At 48.8% G+C, this 22,668-nt stretch overlaps 2 protein-coding genes and 1 long non-coding RNA gene across 7 annotated transcripts in view; 2 read left to right on the top strand and 1 right to left on the bottom strand.

Annotated features, from left to right (window-relative positions):
• LOC309525549 overlaps window positions 1–22,668 on the top strand; it is a 74,274-nt gene that overhangs the window by 16,291 nt on the left and 35,315 nt on the right. The gene's annotated exons all lie outside the window — the stretch shown is intronic.
• LOC309525021 (uncharacterized protein) lies at window positions 1,141–8,624 on the top strand. Of its 3 annotated transcripts, none has more exons than XM_082210353.1 (3): window positions 1,141–1,517; window positions 6,012–6,165; window positions 6,767–8,624. In XM_082210353.1, the coding sequence occupies exons 2-3, from the start codon at window positions 6,105–6,107 to the stop codon at window positions 7,969–7,971; spliced, it is 1,266 nt and encodes a 421-aa protein (XP_082066479.1). In that variant the 5' UTR covers window positions 1,141–1,517; window positions 6,012–6,104; the 3' UTR covers window positions 7,972–8,624. The 3 variants fall into 3 exon arrangements, with proteins under 3 accessions (XP_082066479.1, XP_082066477.1, XP_082066478.1); XM_082210351.1 differs by having other exon boundaries at window positions 1,142–1,517; window positions 6,764–8,624; XM_082210352.1 differs by lacking the exon at window positions 1,141–1,517 and adding an exon at window positions 4,674–4,826 and having other exon boundaries at window positions 5,185–6,165; window positions 6,764–8,624.
• The window catches only part of LOC309524730 (uncharacterized protein), a 30,621-nt gene continuing 22,078 nt past the window's right edge, over window positions 14,126–22,668 (bottom strand). For 2 of the 3 annotated variants that reach the window (XM_082209695.1, XM_082209697.1), the window contains 3 exons: window positions 19,604–20,424; window positions 17,729–17,837; window positions 14,126–16,024 (listed from right to left, as the gene is read on the bottom strand). In XM_082209695.1, the coding sequence (XP_082065821.1) occupies window positions 15,009–16,024; window positions 17,729–17,837; window positions 19,604–20,424 (1,946 nt within the window). In that variant the 3' untranslated portion in view covers window positions 14,126–15,008. The remainder of the gene's footprint in view (window positions 16,025–17,728; window positions 17,838–19,603; window positions 20,425–22,668) is intronic. The other variant, XM_082209696.1, reaches the window with a different exon arrangement.

Raw genomic sequence — 22,668 nt, forward strand, 5'->3', positions numbered from 1 at the left:
AGAGATGGTGACCGCTCCAATGAGCTTCATGGCTGAGTGGGGATTCGAACCCTGCTCTCCAACACTCTTAACCATTACGCCATTTCATAAAATGTGCAATATCTTCAGCAGAATACAGTGAAGGTGTCTGCTTTAATTTATCAATAGTCAGGGAGTTCCAAAGTGTCACACTAAACGATCGAGTGCTTACTGATGTAATGTGGCGTTGGGCTGCTCCGCTAAGTATGTTGTTGTTGTTTAGTCGTGTCCGACTCTTCGTGACCCCCTGGACCAGAGCACGCCAGGCACTCCTGTATTCCACTGCCTCCCGCAGTTTGGTCAGACTCATGCTGGTCTCTTCAAGAACACTGTCCCACCACCTCGTCCTCTGTCGTCCCCTTCTCCTTCTGCCCTCCATCTTTCCCAACATCAGGGTCTTTTCCAGGGAGTCTTCGCTTCTCATGAGGTGGCCAAAGTATTGGAGCCTCAGCTTCACGATCTGTCCTTCCAGTGAGCACTCAGGGGTGACTTCCTTAAGAATGGATGTGTTTGATCTTCTTGCAGTCCATGGGACTCTCAAGAGTCTCCTCCAGCACCATAATTCAAAAGCATCCATTCTTCGGTGATCAGCCTTCTTTATGGTCCAGCTCTCACTTCCATACATCACTACTGGGAAAACCATAGCTTTTACTATACGGACCTTTGTTGGCAAGGTGATGTCTCTGCTTTTTAAGATGCTGTCTAGGTTTGTCATTGCTTTTCTTCCAAGAAGCAGGCGTCTTTTAATTTCGTGGCTGCTGTCACCATCTGCAGTGATCATGAAGCCCAAGAAAGTAAAATCTCTCACTGCCTCCATTTCTTCCCCTTCTATTTGCCGGGAGGTGATGGGCCCAGTGGCCATGATCTTCGTTTTTTTGATGTTGAGCTTCAGACCATATTTTGCGCTCTCCTCTTTCACCATCATTAAAAGGTTCTTTAATTCCTCCTCACTTTCTGCCATCAAGGTTGTGTCATCTGCATATCTGAGGTTGTTAATATTTCTTCCAGCAATCTTAATTGCGGCTAGGGGTTCATCCAGCCCAGCCTTTCACATGATGAATTCTGCATATAAGTTAAATAAGCAGGGAGACAATATACAGCCTTGTCATACCCCTTTCCCAATTCTGAACCAATCAGTTGTTCCATATCCAGTTCTAACTGTAGCTTCTTGTCCCACATAGAGATTTCTCAGGAGACAGATGAGGTGATCAGGCACTCCCATTTCTAAGTTGGTATCTAAGGTGCTACTGGAAGGGGTTAAAGTGACAGAGCTGGGAGGCCTAGAGAGGCTTGGAGGACAGCACGCCACACACAAATACACACGCAGAGATGTCATAAATACGTATTTGAAGGAGGCTGCTGGCGGAGTGTAAATACCGGCGCCCTTTCTTGTTCTGCCATTGGGCTGCTCCCCCTGGAAACTGGTTCTGACCCAGAGGACTAGCTGCTTGCAGGAGGGGCAGCCAAACTGAAGGGCAGGAGCAGATCTCAAAGGAGCGGTGAGTTAAATGCATGGAGAGGGGGTGTTGTTGTTCAGCTCTTGCAAGCAAAAGGGGGGCCTGCCCCCCCCCGATCGCCCTGCCCTACTGCATGCAACCCCTCTAGCTCCCACTTTGTTTAGGAACGGGGCGGAGACCGATTCAGGCTGAGCGCAAACTGCATCTGAAACCCACCCCCCATAATTCTCAAAGAATTATGGGCACTGTAGTCTCTTAAAGGTTGGGGGAAGTTGGAACTCTGCAGGGGGTAAATTCAATTTCATAGAATCATAGAATCCTAGAGTTGGAAGAGACCACAAGGGCCATTGAGTCCAACCCCCTGCCAAGCAGGAAACACCATCAGAGCACTCCTGACATATGGATGTCAAGCCTCTGCTTAAAGACCTCCAAATGAGGAGACTCCACCACACTCCTTGGCAGCAAATTCCAATGTCAAACAGCTCTTACTGTCAGGAAGTTCTTCCTGGTGTTTAGGTGGAATCTTCTTTCTTGTAGTTTGGATCCATTGCTCCGTGTCCGCTTCTCTGGAGCAGCAGAAAACAACCTTTCTCCCTCCTCTATGTGACATCCTTTGATATATTTGAACATGGCTATCATATCACCCCTTAACCTCCTCTTCTCCAGGCTAAACATGCCCAGCTCCCTTAGCCGTTCCTCATAAGGCATCGTTTCCAGGCCTTTGACCATTTTGGTTGCCCTCCTCTGGACACGTTCCAGTTTGTCAGTGTTATTTATTTGGTTTTCCAAATTAAAACTTTACAGAGATAATATCAAAACATAAATCATAAAAACAAGATTCCTAGGAATCTCCCGGACTTCCATCCTCCCCTTTGTGGGTCCTAGTGTTAATCATTTCCTCCCACGTCTTTTATGATACTCCAGATCATTTGCCTCTTCCACTATGTCCAGAATTCAACCTTAAACTGCAAGTGATATTCCAATCCTACTAACGATTTTCACTGTTTGCAATGGTCTTTAAAATAAGTTATAAATTTCCCCCATTCCTTATTAAAATTTTGGTCTTCCTAATTTATAATTTGGCAGAATATTGGGATTATTTGATATGTATATGTATAATTTGGAATATTTAATGTGATTTGATTGGATTGTTAAAATGGAAAATTTAATTAAAATGATATATAATTTTTTTAAAAAAAAAATGGTCTTCCTGATTTCTGACTCTTCCGGTCATTTTAGCTGTTTCCACATAGTCCATTAACTTCTCAGGTAGGGACTTTATCTTCTTTCCATCTCTGGGGGCAGCACCAAAGTGATCTCATTGGGGCGCAAGCCTGGGCAGCGTGTCCGGAGGTCCTGGGCTGCCCAGATGACAAGACCCTCCTCACTGATGGGGTGCAAAGGAAAGCAGAGCAAGGCGTTTGGCACCAATGCTCAGAGTAGGGCCACTAAACTCAGTAGACACAAGTAGCTTCAGTTCACCAATCTCAATGGTTCTACTCTGAACATGGAACGTAAGAGCCTTCTGGGTCATGCCTATGGCCCGTCTAGTCCAGCATTCAGTTCTTTTTTAAAAAAAAAAATATAATAATTTTTATTAAATTTTCCATTTTAACAATCCAATCAAATCACATTAAGTATTCCAAATTATACAAAAACATATCATATAGTCCAAATATTCCGCCAAATTATAAATTTTTGTTGGGGCTTCCTATGCTTCAAGTTCAGTGGGGTTATAATCATCTTATGTTTCTGCTGCCTTGAGTTTCCAATAAAGTGGTGCCTCGCAAAATGAAAAGAATCCGTTATGTGATTCTCTTCGTCTAGCGGTTTTTTCGTCTTGCGAAGCAAGCCCATTGAAGGATTAGCGGATTAGCGCTATTAGCGGCTTTTAGCGGCTTATCTGCTGATCGGATCAGCTGATAAGCGGCTTAGCGGTTTAGAAAAAGGGGGGGAGGAAAAAAAACCAGCAGGAACTCGCAAGACATTGTCGTCTTGCGAAGCAAGCCCATAGGAAATTCGTTTTGCAAAGCACCTCCAAAACGGAAAACTCTTTCATCTAGCGAGTTTTCCGTCTTGCGAGGCATTCGTCTTGCGGGGCACCACTGTATTTCCTTCTTTAAATCTTCCTGTTGTTATCCTTCCTTCTTTCGTGGTCTCTGAGTTGTTTCCACAGGCGAGTTGAAATAAACAATAATGTGCTTCTGTGTGAAATTTGTATGACTCTTCTTTTTTTTTTTTTGCAGCTGGTAAGTCTGTTGTTTGCAGAATGTCCTCACACGCTGGTGTTTATGCCGAATCAATCCAAAAGTTCTTCTCTGGTGGCAGACGCCATCTTCACTCAGTTCCGATGAAATAAAATCTGGGCGTATGCTCATTAATTTTCTCAGACAGGTTGCATCAAACATTAGAATCATAGAATCACAGAATCATACAGTTGGAAGAGACCACAAGGGCCATCGAGTCCAACCCCCTGCCAAGCAGGAAACACCATCAGAGCACTCCTGACATATGGTTGTCAAGCCTCTGCTTAAAGACCTCCAAAGTAGGAGACTCCACCACACTCCTTGGCAGCAAATTCCACTGTCGAACAGCTCTTACTGTCAGGAAGTTCTTCCTAATGTTTAGGTGGAATCTTCTTTCTTGTAGATTGGATCCATTGCTCCGTGTCCGCTTCTCTGGAGCAGCAGAAAACAACCTTCCTCCCTCCTCTATGTGACATCCTTTTATATATTTGAACATGGCTATCATATCACCCCTTAACCTCCTCTTCTCCAGGCTAAACATGCCCAGCTCCCTTAGCCGTTCCTCATAAGGCATCGTTTCCAGGCCTTTGACCATTTTGGTTGCCCTCCTCTGGACACGTTCCAGTTTGTCAGTGTCCTTCTTGAACTGTGGTGCCCAGAACTGGACACAGTACTCCAGGTGAGGTCTGACCAGAGCAGAATACAGTGGCACTTTTACTTCCCTTGATCTAGATGCTATACTCCTATTGATGCAGCCCAGAATTGCATTGGCTTTTTTAGCTGCCGCGTCACATTAGTCTTTCTAGGGGAGATTTGCCAAATCGGACAAAGTCCGATCCAGCGTTCTGTTCTTACAGTGGCCGAACAGACGTTTGTTGTGAACCTGTTGACGAACCACAACGGCCAGATTCAGTTTGGGGCCATTTCTTATGTCTGTAAGAGCAGGAAGCAGGCCCTGAGCACAATAGGCCTCTCCTCTTCTAAGGTTTCCAACACCTGGCCTTCAGGAGCATCTCTGCCTCCAAAGCAGAAGTCAAATAAGTTGGAGTTCTTGTTATTAAATATACCAAGAAAAAAGCACACCAAGAACTCTGGCCAATATACCGTATTTTTTGCACCATAACACTGACTTTTTTCCTCCTAGAAAGTAAGGGGAAATGTCTGTGCATGTTATGGAGCGAATGCCTGCGGGTGGCGGGGGGGGGATGATCTGCTGCAGTCGTGAGCAGAGGATCCATGGTTCCCCTTCCTTCCTCCATGGCTACAAAGCATGGATCCACAGGATTTTTGCATTGGGCTACTCCAAACTCACTGTCAGATCACATGTGTGTGGCCACAGCATGAACCACAAAAATCATATATCCACTATTTCATTTAGAATATTTTTTTTCTTGTTTTCTTCCTCTAAAAACTATGTGCGTGTTATGGTCTGGTGCGTGTTATAGAGCGAAAAATACGGTAAGTTTCAAAAGTGGGAGTAGTCCCTACTCGCAAATCAATAGTCAATTGTAACAAAAACTAATCCATTCAAAAGTATGTATTCTGGCAAGGATTACAATCTCAAATAGAGATTACAAACTCAAACTCATAAGGATATGTATAACACAATAATTCGTTACAGTATTCAAGATAAGAGTTTATGAGTAGAGATAAGTTCATGTTAGTCCATAGTCAGATTCAACGTGAAGGTCTTAGTTTCAATCATTGAGCAGAAGTCAGAAGTCAGTTATGGATCAGAAACCAGGACAGGGCCCTGTTTCGATGTATTCACCTTCATCAGCTGGAAGTATCCAACATTACATGAAAATACATTTAAATTCTAAATTATCATAAATTATAAAACAGTATTATGCAACATCTGGTTCCTTACCTAATTTTTAAGGGGTCGTGTAAGTTTGAAGAATTCGTATAAATATATCCTATTCTGAAGCAGAAGTCAGCATGGAAGGTGGTTTGCTTGCCTTTGTTAGAAGTTGTTAAATGGAGGCTGGATGGCTGCCTATCAGGGAGGTCGTTGCAGCGGTTTTCCTACACTAGCCGGGTGATGGCGGTTGTTCTCCATCTGTGGATGTTTTATCCTGGAATATTTCATCTGTCCTGCCTCTGATATATTCCCCTCCCCTCCAGTATTTTACTCCTGTAATCTACTTCCAAGAGTTTTGGCTAAAGATCAGCCAATAAAATAATATAGGTCTCTGTGAACATTCTGTGACATCATTGCAACCTAGCCAATGAGGAGGGGTGGACAGGGGAGGGAACAGCAAGTATGACCTTCAGGTTATTGTTTCAGGAGCTGCACTCGTCCTTGGAGAAGCTGACCTGCATTTCAACCTAAGTTCCTTTTGGATCTCCACAAGAGCAGAGAACCCCACGCAAGGGAGTCATGCAAGAGGACCATGAGGAGACCACAGTTCTGGAACAGCGAGTCTTTCACGCTGAAAGAGGTATGCAATAAAGCAAAACATGAATAAGTGCTGTGCTGCAGCAAGCCAAAGGCCTGTCTCCGGCAGGGGTGGGGAGTGAGTTCTAACCAGAGGAAAAGGGATCCCTCCATAGGATCAGGAGACATAGTCTAGTCTTGTAATGGAAAGTCTGCATGGAGCTCTGAAGCCCCAGAATGTCTCAGATTACAATCCCTGGCATCTCCAGGTAGGACTAGGAGAGTTCCCTGTCTGAAAATCTGTAGAGCTGATGCCACAATCACTACATACAATAATGAGGTTGACGGACCACAACGGCCTGATTCAGTTTGGGGCCATTTCTTATGTCTCTAAGAGCAGGAAGCAGATTTCGGCCAAAGTTTAGGAGCTGTTAAACTGTGAGAAGTGGCTTTTAATGTGTGACATTTTAATGTATTTTTAATCTTTGTTGGAAGCTGCCCAGAGTGGCTGGGGAAGCCCAGCCAGATGGGCGGGGTACAAATAAATTATTATTATTATTATTATTATTATTATTATTATTATTATTATTACGTTCGAAAACCAAGGTACCACTGTATCACAAGGACAAATTGAAATCATCACAGTTCTCTCCTTCTTCCAGCAGGGAGTGACTCTCTCCGCAAGGGGAAGGCACAGACATTTCCCACAGAGCATCCCACAGGATTGGAGGAGCCTCCCCAGGGCGTTACAGAAGGAGTGGTTTTTCATCCTCACCAGGGACTGGAGACACAGCAGAGAAGCTGCCCTTTGGAGGGAGAAAGAAACTCTGTTCCTTTCTGGGGCGGCTACGAAGGACTTGGTGGATCTACAGTACAACAGAGAATCCCCCCAGGAGAGATCCAGGAGGGCAGCGAAGGCCACAGCTGGAGGCCAGACTTTGTGATCAGCAGGAGGACCTATAAGAAACGGGACAAGCCATACAAATGCTCCGAGTGCGGGAAGAGCTTCAGTGTGAGCTCCGACATTATCCGCCACCAGAGAATCCACACGGGGGAGAAGCCGTACAAATGCCTGACCTGCGGGAAAGGCTTCAACCAGAACTCCCACCTGACGGCGCACCAGAGAACCCACACCGGGGAGAAGCCGTACAAGTGCTGGGAGTGCGGGAAAAGCTTCAGCCTGAGCTCGGACTTCACCAGGCACCAGAGGATCCACACGGGGGCCAAGCCGTACAGATGCTCCGAGTGCGGGAAGGGCTTCATCCAGAAGTCGCACTACGTGACGCACACGAGGAGCCACACGGGCGAGAACCCGTTCCAGTGCCCCGAGTGTGGGAAAGGCTTCACGTCCAGCACACTGCTCATCAGACACCAGAGAATCCACACGGGCGAGAAGCCGTTCAAGTGCTCTCGCTGCGAGAAGAGGTTCTGCGCCAGCTCCAACCTCGTGACCCACATGCGGACCCACACCGGGGAGAAGCCGTTCCCCTGCCGCGAGTGCGGGAAGAGCTTCAGCCAGAAATCCACGCTGATCGCTCACGAGAGGACGCACACGGGCGAGAAGCCCTACAAGTGCTGGTGCGGGAAAATGTTCAGCAAGAGCTCGGACCTCCTAGCGCACGAGAGGACCCACACTGGCGAGAAGCCTTACGCCTGCCCAAGCTGCGGGAAGCACTTCCGGATGAGCTCGCACCTTGTAAGGCACCAGCGCGTCCACACCGGGGAGAAGCCGTACCAATGCTCTGAGTGCGGGAGGAGCTTCAGCGCCAGCTCGCATCTTATCAGACATCATAAAATCCACCTGAAAGCCAACTGGCAAGCAATGGAATGCAGGAGCGAGAGTCTTAATAGCACAAGGGTGGAAGACTGAGGAAATCCCGACTAAAGAATTGTGGCAAGAGAAACTGATGGCCTATGCAGAACTGGCAAAATTGACACATAAACTATGGGACAAGGATAAAAGGTAAAGGTAAAGGGACCCCTGACCATTAGGTCCAGTCGCTTATGACTCTGGGGTTGTGGCACTCATCTCGCTTTATGGGCCGAGGGAGCCGGCGTACAGCTTCTGGGTCATGTGGCCAGCATGACTAAGCCGCTTCTGGCGAACCAGAGCAGCGCACGGAAACGCCGTTTACCTTCCCGCCCGAGCGGTACCTATTTATCTACTTGCACTTTGACGTGCTTTCAAACTGCTAGGTTGGCAGGAGCAGGGACCGAGCAACTGGAGCTCACCCCGTCGTGGGGATTCGAACCGCGGACCTTCTGATCGGCAAAGTCCTAGGCTCTGTGGTTTAACCCACAGCGCCACCCGCGTCCCTTTAAAGAGGAATGGGACTTTAAAGAGAAATGGGAACCTTTTACAAAGTACCTAAAGATGCAACCAAGTGACTTGGACTCCTTCGCAGGCTTTGAATGAACACTCACAATTTTTTTATTGATAATCATTAGTTAAATAAATTAAGGACTTATACAATTCTGTAACATGCAGAGAATGGCATTTGTGGAGAAACCAGAGATTGGAACTGAGGGGGTGGGGGTGGGGAGGGCGGGTTGTTTATGGGAGGGAGGGGGAGGGGGGAAATGAGGGGGAAAATTAAGGATGATATGTTTTAAGATAATATGTTTTGTTGAATTACCTAATAAAAAAATTAAACAAAAAAACAACAACAATGGAACACAGGAGTGCAGCGGGGACAAAATCCCACCGCTGACACAAGACAAGGTGCAATTTCTCAGATGCTGGGGTCCTTGACACCAACAGGACTTACTTCTAAGTTAATGTGTTTTCGATTGCTTTACACTGAGCTGTCGTCCCTCGTTTTAGGCTGGTGTCAATAAGATGAGGTGGTTACATCAAGCCCGGGAAGAGTGTCAGTCAGGAATCTGTCCTGATTATGCACAAGGGAGACACAAAATGATGTCGTGCTCCAGCCCCCAACCCATAAACACTATTCTGTAACTGGTTGGCCACTTCCAGAAATGGTAGCAGAGCCATTCTCAGACAGCTCTGCTCAGCACTTGCTTTCTTTGAAGGCTTCCTAGAGCGTTTTTCTTTAAGGAGGCGGCACCTTGCTCAAGATGACATCATCACAGAATAGCCACTCTAGAAAGCCTGTATGGAACACTCTGTGCTCTTCAGTGGGACAGTAGAGTGAGTCTGCAGCTTCTTACAGCTTGACTCCGCAGGTAGTGAAGAAGAATTAAAACCATGCTAAGCTAAGATAGTGGGCGCGGGTGGGTAAACCAGAGCCTAGGACTTGCTGATCAGAAGGTCGGTGATTCCAATCCCCGCAATCGGTCCCTGCTCCTGCCAACCTAGCAGTTCGAAAGCACATCAAAGTGCAAGTAGATAAATAGGTACCGCTCCGGTGGGAAGGTAAACGGCGTTTCCGTGCACTGCTCTGGTTCGCCAGAAGCGGCTTAGTCATGCTGGCCACATGACCCGGAAGCTATACCCTGGCTCCCTCGGCCAATAAAGCGAGATGAGCGCCGCAACCCCAGAGTCGGTCATGACTGGACCTAATGGTCAGGGGTCCCTTTACCTTAAGCTTTTTATTTTTTAAAGGCAAAATTACACCACCCGATTGGCACTCAAAATCAGCCCCCTTGCCTCAAGAAAGGGCCGTAGCTCAGTGACAGAGCATCTGCTTTGAATGCAGAAGGTGGGAAAGACTCCTCGAAACCCTGGAGAGTCGCTGCCAGTCTGTGTTGACAACACTGAGCTAGATGGACTCTCCTTCCTTGGAGGTTCTTTAAGCAGAGGTTGGATGGAGTGCCGCAACACCAGTCACCTTTGACTGGACTTCACCATTTTCCCCCCAGTTAACACTCCTGCGTTGCAAGGGGGTGGGACTAGATGACCCTCAGGGTCCCCTTGCAACAGTTCTGTGTTTCTAATGGTCTCGACTCAGTATGTTCCTCACGGCAAGGCCACCTCTATCCTTAGGCCTCTTGGAGAAGGCAAGACTTTTTGACAGTGTTCACATTTCAAGCATCTATTTTCTTTCTTGGGCAAAAGCAAATGGAGGGGAGGGGGGAAATCGACCCTGCTGAAAGCAGGATTTAACCCCCCTGCCCCATCAAGGGGGATTGAATGTTGCTGGGTGGGCTGCACTCACCAGTTCCCTGCAGGGAACCCCAAGAACTAACAGGGAGGGTTAAATCCTGATGTTTTGACTCCTCCAACTACAACAGGAGGGTAGAAACTGCCTACTGACCTATCATCTGGAACCGTGATTGTATCAAATGATTGACAAGTGGGTGGTCCTACCTACCTGTCAAACGGGGGGGGGGGCAGGTAGGAGAAAGATCAGGCCTACAGTCCCTCACATCCTACTGTCGGGAACGCAGTTGGTTTAGTTGCCCCTGCCCCAGGTAAGGTCTGCAGTGCTCGAGGTATCTCATCAATGCAATATTTTAAATAATTGAATAGTGCATAGGATGTTTTGTCGAGGGTCAAGCTTGAAGTCCACCCTGAAGCAATCAGAGATGAGCCTCGTGTGGTCAGAGGGTGAGTGTGGGGCATATCCTCTGAGCCCTGTTTTTTCTCCCCACCCCCCACCAGTATGAAATCAAGCAAGATTATTTGTGGGTACATTATTTGTTCTTCTTTTTTGGGAACTTCCCGTTACAATTTTTTTTCCCCCTCTCACTAAAAACACAAATATACACATGCAAATATTTGTTTTTCCCCCTGCATCCCTCGCTAACAAGACTGAATAATCAAGTTACATATTATTAAGTCTCTGCTTGGCACTCTGTAACTTTCCATTTGCCTGTCAGTATTGACAACGGTGCTTTTAAATAATTGAAGGCAATCTAGTTTGCGGTGCAGGCAATTCCTTTGTGGGTTAATGGGCAGCCGTTGTAAGATTTGGGTTGTAGGGAAAAGGATGAAGGCATCTGTCTGTATGTCTATGTATGTATGTATGTATGTATGTATGTATGTATGTATGTATTTCCTTTTGGCCTGGTGTTTGAGTTAAATGCTGACCCCTGCCTTGGTTTTATGGGTCCTCGCCTGGTCACCTTAAGCAACTTGGAATTTCACCCAGGTGAGCGAGGAGACTGTCCAAAGAGGACGCCGTGTTTGGTCCTCCTCCAGTAGCACATTGTGCTTCTTTGCACAGCAGGTGAATGACTCTCGCTTCCCGCTTTGCAGAGGGTTGGACTAGATGTCCCTTCCAACTGCAGCCCTGTGAATCTGGGACTATACTGCAGACTGTTGGCAAAGGGACCCTATGCCTTTGCCGCTGGAAGAACACAAGTACTGATTGCCTGTTCATTCCTGGGCCCAATTCAAAGATGCTCACTTTAAAGCCCTAAATGCCGGAGGCCCCCAATATCTGAGAGAGTGCCTCCTTCCCGAAACCCTCTCGGGTTTTAAGATCAGCAGAGAGGACCTTCAGGTATAGTTTTGCCTCCGTCAGAAGTTCAAGGATGGTGGCGGCCCAGCAGAAGCGCGCCTGGTACCTTCATTGCAGCTCTTGCCGAATGAATACACTCTTTTTTCCCCTGGACTGTGACACCAGACGGGTGTGTGGGCTGGGTGATATACCGTCCAAAACCGGTTTGGAGTCCATATCGTGATATTGGTTTCCTAGTTTTTTAACTGGCAATATATTGCAAACCATGGCATGCCCTGCAAAAATTGCAATGTGGGAAAACTGTGAAGCCAGCCACTGCTTCCCCATAGCTTCATCCTTATTCCAGACATTGTGATATATCGGAATATCGTGGTGTTTAGCTGGTGATATATCACCAAGTTGAAAGCCAGATATAGCTATAGCTGTCAACTTTCAGATTTGAAAATAAGGGATCAGCAGCCTCACCCGTCCCGGGGACAGTCTACGGGATATCTAACAATCCGGGAAGCAGCAGGAAACGACGCTGAAATAAGGGAATTTCCCGCAAAAAAAGGGAAGGTTGACAGCTATGGATATAGCCCAGCCCTACTATTTGCTGCTACATAGTTCCAGACATTGTGATAGATCGGTATATCGCGATGCTGAAAAGCAGGTATCGACCCAAACCAAGTGTGAGGGCCCACCCTATTCCTGCAGTGGTGATATGTTTTAACTATAATACGGAATTTAAAATTGTAATCTCCCCTGGGACCTGCTGGCGAAGAAGAGTGGGGAATAAATGTCACACCGGATGGATATGGATGCCCCAGCAGGAAACCCCCCCCCAGCTCAACCCAAAATGCAACTTTCCCCATTCTGACAGGGGAAAGGGGATATTGCGGAGCTGGGGGAAATGGCAAAAAGGGCAGCCGGAATGATTCAGGGAGGTCCTAGAGGCCTCGCACATCCTTCCCAAAACCTAGTTAGCCCTTCCCCAGCTTTGGGAAGGAGGTGGGAGGCTTCTAGGACCCTGGCCCTTCAAATAATCAGCTTTGGGAAGGCAACATGAGGGCTGGTGTGGCTGTGGAATCCCTGTTGTGTCCAGTGGGGCTTCCAGCCAAGTGGGTTTAGCAGGAGTGGGGGACCGGAGGCGGTCAATGTGCCAGATCCTTCTCTTTTTCCCCGCACGCCATGTAGACAGGTGGACAGGCCAATCCTCTCATAGCACCTTGATCCCAGGTGAGCCATTTCTGCACAGCACAATGTACCAAAGCCTCAACTCTCTGCTGCTTTATGCCCACACTTGGCATCACGCATGACATACGGGGAGCAGGCGAGCATGGCTGGAACGTGTCCAGAGGAGGGCAACCAAAATGGTCAAAGGCCTGGAAACGATGCCTTATGAGGAACGGCTAAGGGAGCTGGGCATGTTTAGCCTGGAGAAGAGGAGGTTAAGGGGTGATATGATAGCCATGTTCAAATATATAAAAGGATGTCACATAGAGGAGGGAGAAAGGTTGTTTTCTGCTGCTCCAGAGAAGCAGACACAGAGCAATGGATCCAAACTACAAGAAAGAAGATTCCACCTAAACATTAGGAAGAACTTCCTGACAGTAAGAGCTGTTTGACAGTGGAATTTGCTGCCAAGGAGTGTGGTGGAGTCTCCTACTTTGGAGGTCTTTAAGCAGAGGCTTGACAACCATATGTCAGGAGTGCTCTGATGGTGTTTCCTGCTTGGCAGGGGGTTGGACTCGATGGTCCTTGTGGTCTCTGCCAACTCTATGATTCTATGCTTCTATGATTCTATGGCTTGGCCAGACAGGGAGGCCTGGTGGCCACAGTGGCCCAAAGTGCCTTCCATCAGCTTCGGCTGGTGGCCCAGCTACGCCCCTATTTGGACAAGGATAGCCTAACTACCGTTGTCCATCCTCTGGTAACTTCAAGGTTAGATTACTGCAATGCGTTATACGTAGGGCTGCCTCTGATGACAGTTCAGAAACTTCAGGTAGTGCAGAATTCAGCAGCCAGGTTGCTCACCGGAGCAAGGCGGTTTGAGCATATTACATCAATCCTGGTCTGACTGCATTGGCAACCGATTAGTTTCTGGGCCCAATTCAAAGTGCTGGTTTTGACCTATAAAGCCTTAAACGGCTCAGGACTGCAATACCTCTTTCCGTATGAACCTACCCAGACCCTGAGATCATCTTCTGAGGCCCTCCTTTGTGTGTCACCTCCTCGAGAGGTTTGCAACATGAGAACGGGGCCTTCTCTGCAGTGGCTCCCAATCTGTGGAATGGTCTCCCCAGGAAAGTTCGCCTGGCACCTTCATTGTACACCTTTAGGTGCCAGGCAAAAACGTTCCTTTTTAACCAGGCCTTTGGTTGATCTGATTTACATCCTATGCCCTTTTAAAATGTGTTTTTTTGTGGTGGGTGGGGGGCTACTGGGTGGTTGTTTTTATTTTTATTATGTATTCTGTGGTTTTATTTCTTGATTTTATTCTGTGAACCGCCCTGAGACCTCCAGGTATAGGGCGGTATATAAATTCTAATAACACTAAGCGAACCTTCCCCCTCCGCAAGGGGACTGTTGGTGAACATTCCATAACACCAGGACAATGCTTGGAAGCAACTCTCTTATTTCTCCTCGCGGCAAATAAAGCCAGCCCTCGCATGAATGTTTACTTCGTTCAGGATTTATTTTGCAGCCACCGCCACCAAGACAGGATGGGCGGTTGGTCACAGGAAGGCATTCTACCTACCCCACCTTGTAAAAAATCCACCGCCTTTCCGCAAAGTCCCATTTCCAAAGGACACATCTCCCCACCCCCATGAAAGATTCCTTGCTCAGACCATAAGAAGTTCAGCACAAGCAACATGATCAGGAGTTACCCCTTACACGGAAGCTGATTGGTGCCTGCGGCACTTTCCCAGAATCCCAGTGGCTCTTTAGTCTGTTTTGGACATGGGGAGAAGGGGGGGAAAGAGAGCCAGTGCTGTGGATCCCACTCAAGCCCCAATCGCTCGACCCCCTCTTTTGGCTTCCGAGACACCTCCAAATATCATGTGTATATGCATATAAACTTTCAAACCTATCTTGGCACAGATGAGGACTAGAAACTTACTTTGATTTTTTTTTTAAAAGCCAAACTCATCAACAGGAGGCGGAATTCTTTGTCAGATCCCAATTTCGGCACATACATTGGGCAAAAGTTAGTAGTCCACAAACACAAAGTAATAAGTATACTCGGGAGACGGGCTAAGTTAGTCACTTGTGGAAAACGGCAGCAAAAAGCCGTTTTCGTAAAACGTCCATGCTAGTCGCTCGGGGCGCGTTAAGAATTGGTACCAAGCGAACGGGCTTTTACAAACAAGGCGGACTGTAAGCCAGGGGTGCTGTCAGGGGAGAGCTTGAGGGCAGAGGTCCAGGGCCTACTCAGGAGAAGGAGCAGAGGAGAAGGCCTTCAAGCACAGCAGGACTGGCTCGCCACATTTTGAAGTAATGCACTTTGCCATTTACAAAACAAAAACCGGAAAGTCCCATCGTGTCAAATTACCTCGCGCTATAAGTAGCCCCACTCGGTGTGGAGAAGGACACACATATGCCCCACCCTCACGTCCTTCTGCGTAGCGATCCTTTGAGCCGCTTCCGCCGCTTCCTCCTTCGCAGGAAGTCCGATTTCGGCCGGGCCGAAGCCTTTCCCCCCCTCCAAGTGCTGCGGGTACAGTTTCTGCCTCGTGTGCCGCCTCTCGTGGGTGCTGCAGTGAGACCTCTGGCTGAAGCCCTTGCCGCAGTCCAGGCACTTGAAGGGCTTCTCCCCCGTGTGGGTCCTCCGGTGGCGGACCAGATCCGAGCGGTGGCGGAACGTCTTCCCGCAGTCCGAGCAGTTGTAGGGCCTCTCCTTGGCGTGCATCCGCTGGTGGCGGCCTAGGAGCGAGGGCTCGCTGAACTTCCGCCCGCAATCCGGACAGCGGTAGGGCTTGTCGCTGGCCGTATGGGTCCTCTTGTGCACCACCAGATTCGAGCTGTCGCTGAACCCTTTGCCGCAGTACGAGCACTTGTAGGGCTTCTCGCCCGTGTGGGTCCTCCGGTGGCGGACCAGGTACGAGTTCTGGCAGAAGCTCTTGCCGCAGTCCAAGCACTGGTAGAGCTTCTTCTCTGAGTGGATTCTCCGGTGTGCGATGAGGTTGGAGCGGTCGCTGAAGCTTCTCCCGCAGTGCAGGCACTGGAAAGGTTTTTCCCCCGTGTGGGTTCTCCGGTGTTTAAGGAGGTCAGAGCTCCGGCCAAACGCTTTCCCGCACTCGGTGCACACTTTCCTCCTCCGGTCCTTGTGGATCCTCTCTTGAGCCACCAGGTCGCCAAGTTTCGGGACAACTCCCGGAAAGGCTACCGGTTTGCACTCCCCGTCTCCCAAGGGGACGTCGTGTGGATTCTCTGATTTGTGCTGGTTTTCAAAGGAGCCCAACTGCTCAGGACATAGGAAAGGGTTCTCTCCGTACGACCCGGAAGGCCCAGTTTTCTCAGAACATCTCATCCGAGGTTTCTCTTCTTCATTCTCGCTCGCCCACCCATCACCTGCTGGGAATTAAGAGAAGGGAGAGACACATTGGTCATTCCTTGCAAATAAGAGAACTGAATGATGAACTGATTTCTTTATAGAACGCAAAGAGAGACTGGGCTGCTGGGCCAAGCCAAGGACTCATCTCATCCAGCATAAATGTTCACAGATGCAGGACAGATAAAATAACTTCTCCACGCGGCACACAGTTCATCTTTGGAACTTGGTCTCACAGGAGGAAGTGGAGACCACCAACTCAGATGACTTTAGAAGAAGCCTGGTCCTGAACAGGGTAACTGTGCCCTGAAGGACCAGGTGCACAGCCTGAGAGTGATTTTGGACTCACAGCTGTCCATGGAGTCACAGGTCAGTTCTGTGTCCAGGGCAGCTGTCTACCAGCTCCATCTGGTACGCAGGCTGAGACCCTACCTGCCCGCAGACTGTCTTGCCAGAGTGGTGCATGCTCTGGTTATCTCCCGCTTGGACTACTGCAATGTGCTCTATGTGGGGCTACCTTTGAAGGTGACCCGGAAACTGCAACTAATCCAGAATGCGGCAGCTAGACTGGTGACTTGGAGTGGCCACCAAGACCATATACTGTAACACCAGTCCTTGAAAGACCTACATTGGCTCCCACTACATTTCTGAGCATAATTCAAAATGTTGGTGCTCACTTTTAAAGCCTTAAACTGCCTTGGCCCAGTACACCTGAAGGAGCGTCTTCATTTTTGAAAGGTTCAGCCTGCCATCTTGATTCAAAATGGCGTCCAGTGGTATCCATACACAACATCCTGCTCTTTTTCAAAAAATTTCAGAATTTTGTGCAGAATTTGGCTGTGATATCCAAATGTGTCCCGTTCAGTAGAGGATAAACAACCTTCCAAAATATATAGTAGAAATAAAATATCTTTTATTTCTCTCCACCCCCATTGTCCAGCCTGGAAACTGAGGTCCAGCTCTGAGGGCCCTCGCTGCAAGAAGTGAGGTTACAGGGAACCAGGCAGAGGGCCTTCTAGGCAGTGGTGCCCGACCTGTGAAACTGGGCAAAGGCCTAGGCCGTGTTTTGTCAGAGTACCCTGTTATATTTATTTATGATAGCTCTGATATGCTGTGGGGGGTTTCAACCTCAGGCGATGAAAAACTAACACCCTGCAGGGGTTCCCAAGAAGAGTAAAATACCACAAAAACAAGAGAATATAATAAAACAGTTAGAATGTGATCAGTAAAAGAAAAATACCATTGCAAATTACAGTGGTGCCTCGCAAGACGAAAATAATCCGTTCCGCGAGTCTCTTCGTCTAGCGGTTTTTTCGTCTTGTGAAGCAACCCTATTAGCGGCTTAGCGCTATTAGCGGTTTAGCAGCTATTAAAGGCTTAGCGGCTTAGCGGCTAAAAGGCTATTAGCGGCTTAGCGGCTTAGAAAAAGGGGGGGAGCGGAAAAAAATCGGAACACTCGCAAGACGTCTTGCAAGACGTCTTGCAAAGCAAGCCCATAGGGAAATTCGTCTTGTGAAGCAGCTCAAAAACGGAACACCCTTTCGTCTAGCGGGTTTTTCATCTTGCAGGGCACCACTGTAAAAGCAAGGCATTTTATTTTTTTTAAAGAAGGCTTCATAACTCACCAAAAGAGCAGGGGTGGGAAATGTGGCCCTCTGCGCACCTTTAACTGGCCCTTGGAACCTTCTCGAGGCCACACCCCCTGCACAGGCATGAGGAATACTTACCCACTGAGCTGCCGTCGCTGTCCTGCTTTGCCTCCCTGTACAGCTGCCACAGCCCCGCGTCTGATGGAGCCTGCTCCGCCTTGGGCATTTCCTGAAAAGGCTTTGAGATCTAGAACCACAAGGGAGAACGAAGAAGGTTTGCGGGAGACACAAGGCAGACTAAAGGGAAAGTTTCTTCACACAGAGAACAGAGTTAAACTGCGGAACTCCCTGCCACAAGGAGGAGGAGGAGCCACCAATTTGGCCGGCCTTAAAATAGGATTCTAAAACAAATTCTTCACATGTTGAATATGTAATTCTCGGGAAATCATTTCTGGTGATGGTGTGTGTGTGTGTGTATGTGTGTCTCTGTGCTGTCTGTCTACATCCTAACACATACATAGCGCTGAAAGGTAAGTCAGGTCACAAGCAGTCCATATGAGATTCTAACACAACATTTAGTGAATTTTCTGATGTTGACCATCCTTCTGAAGCAGAAGGCAGTGCATCTGTAGAAAGGAGTGACTGAAGGTTTGGGTTGCTGCAACTCTAAAAAATTCTTGACCTCTGTTGGGCCCTGTTCCTGCAGGAAGACACATGTTTGTATTCCAGGCAGATGCTCCTAATCCAGGACTAATTCCGGATGCAGATGCTGTAGGAGTCACAGTTGTGTTAACCACCTGCACCTACAGAGGTCAAGAATTTATTAGAGTTGGCTATTATGTGAACAGTGAATATACTGAAACAGAACTGAGAGAAAATCCTCTGGTAAAACCAGATTTTTCTAAGCTCCAGAGGAATGTTGTGGCATCTAACCCCAGGGTCACAAGATTCCACATTAATTGGGAGGACAACACTGAAAAACTGACAGATGCAGAGAGCAGCAACCCAAACCTTCAGTCGCTCCTTTCTACAGACGCACTGCCTTCTGCTTCAAAAGGATGGTCAACATCTGAAAATTCACTAAATGTTATGTTAGAATCTCATATGGACTGCATGTGACCTGACTTACCTTTCAGAGCTATGTACCGTAGATTCCGGCGTATTAGGCGACTGGGCGTGTAAGACGACCCCCCAAATTGGCAGCTGCCCAGTCTTATACGTGGCAGCTTCACTGGGCAGCGGAAGTGGGCGGCGGGCTCCGCGCTGGGAGGAAGCTGCCTGTTGAAGCTGCCCAGTGAACCCATACCTGGCGTATAAGACGACCTTCGACTTTTTGGAGGAATTTCCAGGCTTAAAAAGTCGTCTTATACGCTGGAAAAAGGTCCGTATAGTTAAAGCTATGGTTTTCCCAGTAGTGATGTATGGAAGTGAGAGCTGGACCATAAAGAAGGCTGATTGCTGAAGAATGGATGCTTTTGAATTATGGTGCTGGAGGAGACTCTTGAGAGTCCCATGGACTGCAAGAAGATCAAACCAATCCATTCTGAAGGAAATCAGTCCTGAGTGCTCACTGGAAGGACAGATCCTGAAGCTGAGGCTCCAATACTTTGGCCACCTCATGAGAAGAGAAGGCTCCCTGGAAAAGACCCTGATGTTGGGAAAGATGGAGGGCACAAGGAGAAGGGGACGACAGAGGACGAGATGGTTGGACAGTGTTCTCGAAGCTACCAGCATGAGTTTGGCCAAACTGCGGGAGGCAGTGGAAGACGGGAGGGCCTGGCGTGCTCTGGTCCAGGGGGTCACAAAGAGTCAGACACGACTAAACAACAAATACGCTGGAATCTACGGTATGTGTTAGGATGTAGACAGACTTAAAATAGGATTCGGCAGATTGAGAGGGGAGACGGTTGTCGATGGCTACTATGAGCCACAATGGCTATGCTCTCCCCGCTGCGGTTAGGGGCCCTGCTTCTGCCACCCTCCAAAGTCCTGAGGGGCGGAGAGCTGCCTCACCTGCTGCTCCCACCTCTTGGGCTCCCGGGGCCTCCTCAGGAAGCCCTCGGCCAGGGCCACCGCCTGGGCGCAGGTCTCCGGCCCCCATTCCCTCACCCAACTCTGGATCTCGGGCGGCAGGATGGTCAGGAACTGCTCCAGGATCAGCAGCTCCAGGATCTGCTCCTTGGTGTGCCGCTCGGGCTCCAGCCATTGGCGGCACAGTTCCCGCAGCCGGACGCAGACCTCGCGAGGCCCCTCAGCCTCCCGGTAGCCAAACTGCCGGAAGCGCCGGCGCTGGGACTCGGCGCTGACCAGGCCCGGCCTCGAGCTCTCAGCCTTTAACTTCCCGCTGGTGCCGTCGCCCCTCTCTCTGCCTTCCGGAGGGTGTTGGGGGGCTGGCTGCGGCTCTCCCAAGAAGGGCCGGGCCGCCCAGTCCCCTCGGGGCCACATCCAGGCGTCGGCGGCTCCCTCAAAGGCCTTGCTGCTCTCCTCCCACGCCACGGGCAGCTGCGTGTTGCCCCAGCCCGGGTGCGGGGACTGAACCGCCTTCAGGAACTCCTGCCAGGGACCGTCCCAGCCCTGCGGGATCCCGTCGCCCGGCTCCTGCTTGACTTGTTGTGATGCCGGCCATCGCAGGAGCTCCGCCGCCATGCTGGCCGGAACGGTTTTCCTGGCTCTTTTGTTGACGTCCTTGTCGGGTTTGGGGCCTGCTGCGTCGTCTTCCTCCTCGCCCGTTCTCTCTCCAGACCGAGGCCCTTGCTCAAGCACTGGCTGGTAGGGAAGGGCTAAGGACATGGCGGCGCCACTTCCCACGGTGGCCATCTTCTCCCTCTCTCGGCCTAGAAATGTTAAGAACGCAACAAAATCACCTCTCCAGATCAGGCCTAACTTAGCCCGGTTCTCGGTTTCCTACCATGAGCAGCCTGACTACCTCAGAAGGCGGCAGGCTCTCTTTAAAGCAGAGGTTGGATGGTAGTAATAAAAAAGGACAATAAAAAGCCTAATGGAGCTGGATATAGGAAGCTACTTTATATACAACAGCAGCCCTCCTGCGTTTCAGGTAATGCCTTCCCAGCCATCCTTGGACATGCCAGGGATTTAAACCTGGAACCTTCTGCATGAAGGGCATAATCTCTAACTGTTCCTCCTTCTCCAGCCATCTACAAATAATAAAACTACAGAGTTGGAGAGGGCTCAGAGTCATCGAGTCCAACCCCCTGCAATGAATGCAATTTCAGACACAGAGACTTTCCTGTTAGATTATCATGGCTACTGGCGATCTAAAACTCTGTCTACCTTGGGAAACAGATTTAATTTAAGGAAGAGCTTTGAGTTGCTAACCATTATTATTGTCACCGATTTATTCATCGCCTTCTGAACCACCCTCTCTCATGGTGATTTACAAATAAGGTAATTAAAAGCAGTTAAAACAGACAAAGGTAACAAATGGGTTTATAACAAGACTAAAATCCCTAGCAAAGAAGACACTTGTGGGAAAGACTCCCTTTATCCAGCTGGGAAATCCTGTTGGAATAAAAATGTCTTCCATGGTTCCCCAAAGTGCAGATTGACAGGGATGCTATTCCACAGAACAGGGGCAGCCACACTACAGGCCCTGCTCTGAGCTTATGTACAGTGGGCTTCTGAGATCTTTGGAACTTGCAGTAATTTTTCCTCCAGACGGCAGCAATGTGCTGGGTACAGAAAGGATAAGGAGGTCTCTTAAGTTGCGGTACATGGAAACCGCAAGGAAGTTACCAGCATTTCTATTCTCTGGCAACGCTCCTGTGCTACTAACAGCCTCACACACAGTGGGTTCAACAGGTGCAGCTCCCCATCCAAATCACTGGGCAATCAGATGTAAAAGTGACTGTGGGTTCCCTGTTGCAGTTATGCAGAAGGGGCAGACCGGAACCGCTTGCGGAAGGGCAGTGCTTGGCATGTGACCTATGGGTCTCCGGCACACTCCGGCTGAGTGTGCAGCACCGGCATTAAATGTTATCTTATAATGCCTCCTGTTTCCCTGCTCACTGCAGTCAATACCAAGCTATTTCTTTTTATTGATTTATTAAATTTGTCAGTCGCTTTATCTTGCCCAGGACAACCCAAAGCAACTTAAACACTGATTGAAATGGGAGCTGCAAGGACCAATGGCCTGATTCAGAAAAAGGGCAGCTTCCTCTCTTCCTCAAGGTTAACCGCAGCCATCAAATATATAAAAAAGCAAAACATAAAAGCCAACAGCGATCGAACCCTCAAAACAAACTGATCCAACTAAAAGGGGAAGGGCGTAAACAGCTCAGAGGCAGGACAGCTGTTCTGCATGCAGAAGGTCCCAGGTAGGGCTGGGAGAGGGTGTGCCCTGCCTGAGACCCTGGAATGCATCAAACTACGCTCTACTCATAATAGATCCACTCAAATGAATGAACCTAGATTAGTCATGTCTGCTCACTTTAGTGGATCTGCCTTGAGCAAGACTAGAAATGGCACCATGGGAGAGCTGCTGCCAGTCAGTGTAGGCAAGTCTCAGGCAGATGGAGCAACTTGGTATAAGCAGCTTCCTTTGTTCCTTTGCAACTTGTCCCCAAGGAACGAGAAACAAAATTAAATAAACTTGTCAAAAAAATCCCCTCTTCTGCACAACGGCTAAAAGACCCAGGAATCTCCCTTTCCTTGAGAAGGTACCTTCTAGGGCAGGGGTCTGCAACCCGCGGCTCCGGAGCCGCATGTGGCTCTTTTACATCTTTGCTGCGGCTCCGGGGCGGATACTAGCGAGGGGAGGAGGCGCATTGTGCGCCCCGACACTCCTCACTGTGGCGGGCGCTGTACTTGCTATGACGTCGCATGGGGCAGTGCATGCGTTAGTCACGCACCGTCCCGACGTCACCTTCCCGCCCGCTGTCAGATCGTGGCTCCGGAGATATATTTGTTTTAAATGTCGCAATGGTTTTGCGGCTCCCAGTTGTTGTTTTTTCTTCGGAAACGGGTCCAAGTGGCTCTTTTTGTCTTAAAGGTTGCAGACCCCTGTTCTAGGGAGTCAGACCACTGGCCCACCAAGCTAAATACGGTCTACACTGACTGGC

Source organism: Podarcis vaucheri, assembly GCF_965113315.1.
Source record: "Podarcis vaucheri genome assembly, chromosome: 2".
Classification (NCBI taxonomy): domain Eukaryota; kingdom Metazoa; phylum Chordata; class Lepidosauria; order Squamata; family Lacertidae; genus Podarcis; species Podarcis vaucheri.

Coding starts and splice junctions, on each gene's coding strand:
- LOC309525021 (XM_082210351.1), top strand. CDS start 6,105: ATGCAAGAGGACCATGAGGAGACCACAGTTCTGGAACAGCGAGTCTTT. Junction 6,166..6,763: donor AGTCTTTCACGCTGAAAGAG/GTATGCAATAAA, acceptor TCCTTCTTCCAG/CAGGGAGTGACTCTCTCCGC.